The sequence below is a fragment of the Morone saxatilis genome, unplaced genomic scaffold (genome assembly GCF_004916995.1).
Source record: "Morone saxatilis isolate NCDOM2014 unplaced genomic scaffold, NCSU_SB_2.0 Contig3, whole genome shotgun sequence".
In the NCBI taxonomy this organism is placed as follows: Eukaryota; Metazoa; Chordata; class Actinopteri; family Moronidae; genus Morone; species Morone saxatilis.
This window is the reverse complement of record NW_023339873.1, coordinates 1,496,994-1,505,715: the sequence shown is the minus strand read 5'-3', so window position 1 is coordinate 1,505,715 and position 8,722 is coordinate 1,496,994. Positions and strand designations below refer to the sequence as shown.

General features: G+C 41.5%; 1 protein-coding gene across 1 annotated transcript in view; it reads right to left on the bottom strand.

The window, feature by feature from the left end:
• Window positions 1-8,722, bottom strand: part of ppp2r5eb (protein phosphatase 2, regulatory subunit B', epsilon) — a gene marked incomplete in the record, with an annotated part of 57,932 nt that overhangs the window by 11,991 nt on the left and 37,219 nt on the right. The window contains 1 exon segment of the mRNA XM_035673571.1: window positions 441-637. Within this exon segment, the coding sequence (XP_035529464.1) occupies window positions 441-637 (197 nt within the window).

The following is an 8,722-nucleotide window of genomic DNA, read 5'->3' as shown; positions in this document are numbered from 1 at the left end:
GGGGGGGGGGGGGGCAGGACCTGAGTGTGGTGAGTTCACAGATCTGCAGGAGTGACTTACTGAATATATACAGGCACTGAAGGGCAGCTCCACTGTTGCTCGTTACACAGAACAACTGAATTTACTACTTGTTTGTTTGTTAAAACCAAAGTAATGTAATATTTCTGCTGAACATAAGCGTCTCTTCCAAAACTATTAAGTAGTGTGTGTTTCTAATCTGTCTGACTGTACATGGTTATTAAGGTAATGCTGTGTAATGTTAGTTATGTTACTATTGGAAAGATTTACCTCTTTAGATTTAAAAATATGTATTTAAATAAGACATTAAAGATCTAAGCTTGTAACTCAAGACTTTGAGAGGTCACAAGGAAAGTAGTTTGGTTTTTATGGTCTGAAGCAGGACTTGAGGATGTTGAATGCGTGCGGCCGTCCCTCCTCACCATTTTGACGACCTCGGGGTAGGCCTGCTCTGTCAGGTAGCCCCGGCTGACGGTCACGTAGTCCACCAGCTCGTTGAGCGTGGAGCGCTTGTACTCCTTCATCTTGAGGTCCGACAGCGTGTCCATGAAGTCAAAGACAGTACAGCACTGCTGCAGCTTCTTCAGGAACAGCTCCGGCTGCTCCGGCGCTGGCACGTCTGGACGTACGAACCAAACACACACAGAGGAGAGAGAGAAGAGAGGAGAGGAAGATGAAGAGTCAGTTAAATTGGTGCAGATGTAAATGTGAACCACGCAGACGTTTCTGACTCCCACAGAAGTCAGAGAGCCACAAAATCAAAGACTTGGAATAAAGACAGTGGAAGTAAAAACTGAGACACGGGGCGTTGTGGTGAGACAGTGGTCTGAGAAACGCTCTGTAACTGGTTTGATTCCTGCTGAGGAGTCCTTCTTCCTCCTGAGACTTTATTTGTTTATTTAAATAGACATTTATTGGTTTATTGATTACAATATCTCCATTTTGATGCATGATCGGTTGTTTGAATCTGCTCTTGCGTTCATGTCGTCTTGTCTTTGTGTCCGTTTGATAGAAAACAAATTTATACTGTAACTTTATACCTTAACTTAAAGGTCAACTTACTAGCTTTTTGTACATTCATCTGTGAGTTGATTACTTTGTTGTCATCACCTGACTCACGTACAGAACTTTGGTCATATGATAACAGGTATACAACCACCTATTATACCATAAACTATGTATGGACAACTGTAGACTGTAGACTATGAGATGTTCTCAAAGCCATCTAAAAGCTGGTAAGTAAACCTTGCGAGGGCTGGAGCTGATCCCAGCTGACACTGGGTGAGAGGCAGCGAGTTCATAACGGCGCTGACAGAGAGACATTCACACTCACACCTACCTACACCTACTTCATGTCAAAATGGCTGCTGTGAGAAAGGTCTATTGACTACAGCTTTTCTCTAATCGTAACATTAATTTGGCCACAGCACAAGTTAAAACAGTTGAAACTGTCCAAGACAACACGTTTCCCAGGATGCATGTATAAAGTTTATTATTCAGTAGTTTCTCATTATTAAGCAGTAATTTGACATTTACACATTGGATTTATTATTCTGTTGCTAATAACAGTTTGCTGACACCCATGAAGTTATATATAAGTTATTTGCAGCAGCAGCAGCAGCAAGGTCTGTCTGTTTGGTATAAATAGACAATGAACTGGGTGTTTAGCTTTAGCGGGGATAGCCACAATAGATAAAGAATACAACTTCCAAAAATGTGATTTAAGCAGGATGAGTTTGTCCATAAGCTGTTTACGTATAGATCACAACAAAAATCTTTTTCTGTGAAAACAAAGGATGCATGCAGCAGGTGAAAGAGTCAGTTCCTGCTCTGCATTCACTTTTTACTCATTAATAATGTCTGTGCCCCTCTGTGTGAGGAGGATGAGGATGCCTCATTATCCGGCAGTGAGTGTGTCTGACGGCAGCGACGCAGGCTGAGCTGTCACAAACCGTATGGATGTACGGGAGGAACAAGTCGGCAGGTGTCTCCATTCTGATCCCAAAGCGACAGACATGGCGGAGGGTCGCTCAGAGTTCAGACCTGCAGGGAGACGCACGGCGCTCTTCCCTGATTGCCAGACCTGATGTTCCCATCCCAACAGGACTGGGCCTTTATTATGTAAGAGATAAGCTGCTCTGGAGGCAGCACACCAGACGCACTCTGTGTATATGTGTGCGTCTGAAGTGTGAGCGTGCTCCGAAAATTACACTTCAAAGTGCTCGTTTGTCATTTTGAATTCTGCTGCGCTTCACGTTGAGTCACAAACTGTTTACAAATGAGTGAGAAACTTTGAGTGCGATGACTTTGCCACCCTTTCGTAACATAATTCAACACAGTAATGAGCAGACTAATTCATTTATAGACATTACCTCGGCCTGTAGGAAGTTACGACTGCGAACAATTGTGACTTAACCGTTTCATAAATCAAACGATTCATTGATTAATCGAGAAAATAGTTGGTAGATTAATCGATAATGAAAACTAATGTTATTCGCAGCCTGACAGCTGTTTATCATTATTTATTAGTTTAATTGTTGTCTTTTTACAGTGTAGCAGGGAAGTGTACGATTAAATACATTATCAACCAGTGCAGGGTCAAATATAATGCTAATGGTGGTGAGATGCTATATAATATAATATAATAAAATCACTGGATCATTTCTACATGTTAAGGCAGAGTAAACATGTAATATGTGTATTTACATTTAAGGCATTTAAGGCTACGTGTGTTTACTGCAATGAGATTAAACTATGTTTAACTTTCTGCTCTTGGCCTGGAGGTTTAGCGGGAAGGCATCGAGCCAGGAGGAGAAGCTAATGCTCGTTAGTGCTCTTCTCATTCATTCACATGTAGCAGGTTACAACGAGCCCGATCGGAGGTGAATTCTGGTTGTTTGCCAAAAGTTTCTGTCTTTCATTACAGCACCTCGGGGGATTTACCGACTTGATAAGAATTAAAGAATTAACCTTTATGAAGTCACAAAACAGGTTGTTTGTGACTCAATGCGTGACTTGAGTCAGAAATTAAGAAATCTTAGAAACCTCACAGAAAGAGTTGAGGCCGACTGATGAATTTATCCTGGTTATAAATATATATTTTCCCGTTTAAAGATCTCGCAGGCCAGTCAGCACCTCTTTTTTCTACATCAAATTCAACTCAGCTGATCAGTTAAATTCCTGAAATCCTCTCTTCCTGAAGCTCTGACCGTTCAAACAGAAAGTGCAGTTTCCTGTCCTGGGAAACAACCCTCGGCTGATCTCATCAAGCGAATATAAAGTGATTATTCTGAACGTGTTTTGATCCAAATGCCACTAGTTACTCACGACCTGCTGGCCTCCTGTGTCAGCTCAGCTTATTGAGGCTGAGTCCAACCGGGCCAGTCACAAACAAACCTAAACCCTGATTGACTGGCAGGAGTCCTGTACTCTGCAGGCTTTAATCCCCGTTCCACAAACTTGGTGCGATGGAGGAACCGAGAGCTCAATGCCTCGTCATTTATCAGAGCAAAATGTTAAATCATATGCAACCAGGATGGAAAATAATCTACAATCTGCGGTGATAGTACCTCACTCTTAACCTGCCAACGAGATGAAACAACTCCTCTTCGCCCCGCATGTGATACGATCACTCAGTGCTCCAAATACCTAAAAACTGCTGACCAGAATATTAAGGTGGCTGCACAGTCTACATGTCCTTGAGCAAGATATTCAGAGTCTTTCCTGCTCATTCTTTTGAAGTTGCCCTGGATAAGAGCATCAGACATTCAGTGAAATATCAGAATGTGGAGAGGAAGTTAAAGCTGCTGCAATCAATATTTTTATTATATTAGCAATGAACAGCACGAATACACGTACTACACTACCTGCCCGGCACCAAACAGCACAGATAAAGCAGATAGAAAGATATTTTTCTCAAGAATTAGATTAAAAAGAGAGCCTAACTATTGGACTTCATCCGACGGACAACTCCGATCAAAAAGCAGGACTCTAAAAATGTCCACATTAGACTGCAGAACATGTGAGTATGTGAGAATGCATTCGTTCTATAAATGTATATGCGTTATATGTAGGGCGACATGACCTTAAAATATCGCTCCTCCTCAGCCTGAGTTGCACTATTATGAAATATTGACATAAAGAGACTGCAGAGGTTTGATTTGTCACATGCTGCTCATATATACACACAAGGTGGCTTCAGGCTACAAGACTGAAGGTGTTCAATAAAGAATAATAATTAAAGTAAAAGACAAATGGATAATTAAAGGGGACATTTGGAATTTTGTCAGGAAATTGAAGAATTTGGGAGGACATAATACTTTTGAGGCCAATTATTCCTCCTCAAATAGATCCTATATAAAGCTTTTTATACCTTGAATGAATATTCAAATTCTTGAAAACTTGCCAAAGTGGCGGCTCCGGTCCTGGGAAACAACGCTTGGCAGATCTTAATTTTAAGCCCTTAGCCAAAATGTTGTAGCACAAATGAATGAATGAATCATTAATTTAACAGTTCTAACCCAGTATTTCATGATTTATACGTACAGCTGGAGCTGCACTGGACCACGAACCCGCCGTAATGTACCATGAGTCTGAAACTGAGTGAGCTAACAGTTGGTTAACTCAACCTCAGACTGAAACAGAAAAGCCAAGTACAAGACAGCAGCTGTGTGTAAAGCAAAGATCCAGAGCTGTGGAAGTTGAGCTGCATCGTACAATACTCACAATTCAATGAAGCAGCAGACAGAATCGGATCAGAACGGTGCATCCCAGATCCAAACGCATGTAATGCATGTACATACAAATGTGAAATGTACACGTGCGCAGCTGTAAAGCAAACTTTTACGGTGCAAAGTAAAACTAGACTGAGGATACACAGAGGTCAGAGTTCAGCATCCTGCGGGCCTGTGTAGGTTTTATCACATCCATATAGTCCCTGTCATTGCAGTGCAGCGAACACATGTTTGTTTTGTGTGTACACTCGCTGTAGTCGGTGTGTGTGTGTGTGTGTGTGTGGGTGTGTGGTGTGTGTGTTTGTTGTGTTTGTTTTTGGGCCTACCAGCCGTACTGTAGCTTGTACTTCATTTACATAATTATCTGGCTTGCCCGATTCAGGGCGCGGCTTCTGTTGCGGAGCCCGGGGCCTTCGGATCCTGCAGCTCTGCCGCTTAGGAGCATGTGAACGGCCTTGAAAGGAAGCTATTAATAGACAGATAATCCACCAGGACACTGTAAAATCCCTTCTAAAGAGAGCACAGAGAGAGCACAGCCTAACCAGCTCGGAGAGGTCGGAGAGTACCAGTGTGAAATGTGGAGAGAGAGAAAGAGAGAGGGCTCTGTGTGGTGCGTGAAAGTGTGGGTGTGACTGTACTTTTATTTTTTTTTTTAGCGTATGAGAGACAGCGTGTTGTGTTGTGTGTGTGTTTGTGTGTGTGTGGTCTGTGTGTGTGTGTGTGTGGTGTGTAGCCTAGAATAACCCGAAACTACCCCTTCATACACCATCAGCAAGGAAAAACCCTGGAGTGGAAACTGCAACCACACACCAGAAAAACACCACACACAAAAGACATAGAACAACACACATAACCGAAAACACACACACACACCACACACATATCATACACAGCTGCCCTTTGCCTGTGATGCTGTCCGAGTTCATCAGGCCCCTTACTAACAAACACATCAAACCTACTGATGAGCTGACACCACTGGAAATAATGACTTCACTTGATTTGTTTATTTTAGAATTGAACAACTTTCTGTGAGAACCTTTAACGTCCTTCGGAAAATACATTAACGCAGGCTTATCGATGTCCTTTTTGTTTATTGGACTAAACTGGGTTTTTTCTACAAATGGCAGGAAAAAAAATGAAAATGCTCTAAAAAAATCTGAACAAACAAGTCGAAAAACCAACGATTTCATAAAGTGATCAGAAAAAACAGAGAAAGCGGAAAATCCCACAAAATCCTTTAAAACCTTTATTTGATCCTGTATTTCATTAAGTACACAGTACAGATAGGTCCTTTACACCAAGTGTGGAAAAAAAGTCTCTGCTGTACGGTGACCTTCAGTTAACACCATCAGTATATTGTTGTCTTGGGGGTGTGAAGTCGAAGATAACGGCACAAAAATAGCCTATGAATTGGGTTCAGGCAGTCACTAAGAAAACGTCATCGTCGACATTTGGTCTAAAACAAGTCAGAAAACGAGTTTCCTAATCCAAGTTCAAACAGCTTTGTTTCTGTCCAACTAACAGTCCAAACCCTAAATATATATTCAGTTTGCTCTCATAGAAAGACGAAAACAAACAAGCAAACCATTCACATTTTTAACTGTTACCGATTCATTTTCTGCCAAAATCTTTGGTGATTTCGGACTTAAAAATGATTTAAATCGATCATCGATAACTTTAAATCTACTATAATTATTAATATATGTTCTTTCCCTGAAGTAAAAATGTGTTTTTCATTAAAACATGATTAGATTATCAGAGTGAGGGTACACTGGACAAGTATCCTGTTACCTTTAAGGGAGACAATCCCAGAAAATATTTTTTAATCTACTGAATTGTGATCAGCAGGTTTTCAATGTATAGTTCACCTCAACGCAGCCAATGTTTCCATCTTCAGAAGCGATTAAAACGCACACCGAGGACAACAGGACACACTTAACTAGTTAAACATTCAAAGATCTTTTGCACTTTACTATACTGCGAACCCTCCAATGTCAAACCCACAGAACACCTATACGGTTTGTTTTTATGGTGTAGTGCTGGTTGCTCACGCTTATACCAGAAGGAAGAAGAAGCAAGAATAAAAGCAGAACAGGAATAATATACCAGCCCATCGACAAGTGCTGACAGTTGCCAAGGCAACCAGGTTCTTACAAATCACAAAAAAACTCTGTATGTCACTGGGAAGGACAAAAAAAGACAAACAAGAAAATACAGTTAGCCAGACCAAACAACATGACATAACATTACATGTATGACTAACCGCATTAAAACACCCAAATCTGCTCACTTTAAGATAAATAAACGTCATATTTGAATTAATTATGATAATCTCCTCTTTAAAAGTCGCTCAAATTGTCGCACTGACCGCAGCAGTTTGTCCTGAAGTAACCTAAACGAAGCTCCTTGGCGTGTTTAAAAAACGTACCCATATCCACTGGGGCATTTATCTGTCTACCATCCCATCTTTATCCCCAAATCCATTTAGCTGTAAACAATGTGATCTTTTTTAATCCAGCAGTCCGATTGTGGGCAGTGCAATGAAATCCAGGGCCTGAAGCGAGTGTTGGAGGTTGCTGAATCCAACTCTGTCAGTCTCTGTGTGCATTAGCCAGCCATCGTTTCTCAGGATGATTACGGCTACGTCACAGCAGCGACTTCCTGCAGCGGTGTATTCTGGGGGAATGAGCGGGCGATTAGAGGACGACTGTTAACTATAAAAAGCATCACTAACTTCTATGAAGTAAAGCGGTTTTCATATCACACGACTATTCTGAGATGCTTTATGAAGTGCGGCCCCGGCTGTGGAAACACTGATGCTCTGCTCTGGCTTCAGCCTCACCCTGTGTTTCTCCTTCCTGCCGGTTCTGTTCTGTTTCCTCCAGCTTTGGAAGAGACTCCATCTGGACCTCCTTGGCAGAGGAAGAAGAGAGTTGCTGCCAGCTTTATTATGTGGAGAAAAAGCTAACGACTCGCAGCACGAGAGGGAGAGGAGCAGTCGGAATGGCTCACCACATGGAACTCCTTTAAGTTAGGCTAAATAAATACACAGCATCAACCTATTAACACAGGGTCAGGATCCAGCAGAGTGCATATGCATGCGTCCCATTTTCGAGAAAGGGGGTTTAAAAGCTGTAAAATGTGTTGTTCTTAACGTTGTTTAACATGATTTACAGATCTTTAAACACAAGGACTTCCATTACGTCAGCCGCTGATTTATTTTAGTAGCCAAAACATGATGCAGACCGCTCCAAAAGCTGCAGCACTGAACCTGTTACTGATTATAAAGTGACGGCATTGTTTTTGTATTATGGTTTAATTGTATATTGTAAGTAAGGAATCATTTTGGTGTTTTGGTACTTTTGTTTTGTTTGTTTTTTATGGTTTGTCCTCCTGACTGCACACTCCAAGTTTTCCCATCTGAATCATTAAAAATTGACTTGAACTGTAGTTACTTAACGGCCTGTGGGCGTCCCATGTTGCGCTGTATAAACAGGTCATTCCTTCTTAAGGTAAATAAAAATAAATACAATGGGTTTGGAAACGGAAGAATGAAGCACGAGTCGACTCCCTGTGCACAGTACTCTTTCAGGTCCCTTACTCCCTGCAAAAACCGGCGACTCGAGACAAAAAGAAATACTACAACACTGCCAAGGGGTATGAAAGGTTTCTCTATAGGCAGCACTTAAGTGAGAGAGTGTAAAATTTTTACGAACGATGACTCAGCTGGACACCGTGTTCTTCAGAGAATGACGGGTTCTGCCACAAACCTGGGGCCTTCATCACTTTCACAGTGCATAATAGAAGGTAAGGTTTTTTTCACCAGCTGCAGAGTTTAAGCAGGTAGTAAAACTCGAAGAAAGGCACAATTAAAACAGTTGGAAGATCTTTGGTCACCAACCGATTTTGTCCGAAAAAATGGGTTAAATTCTGCACCTTTTAGTTAAATAAATGAAATGATTTTGTAAAAC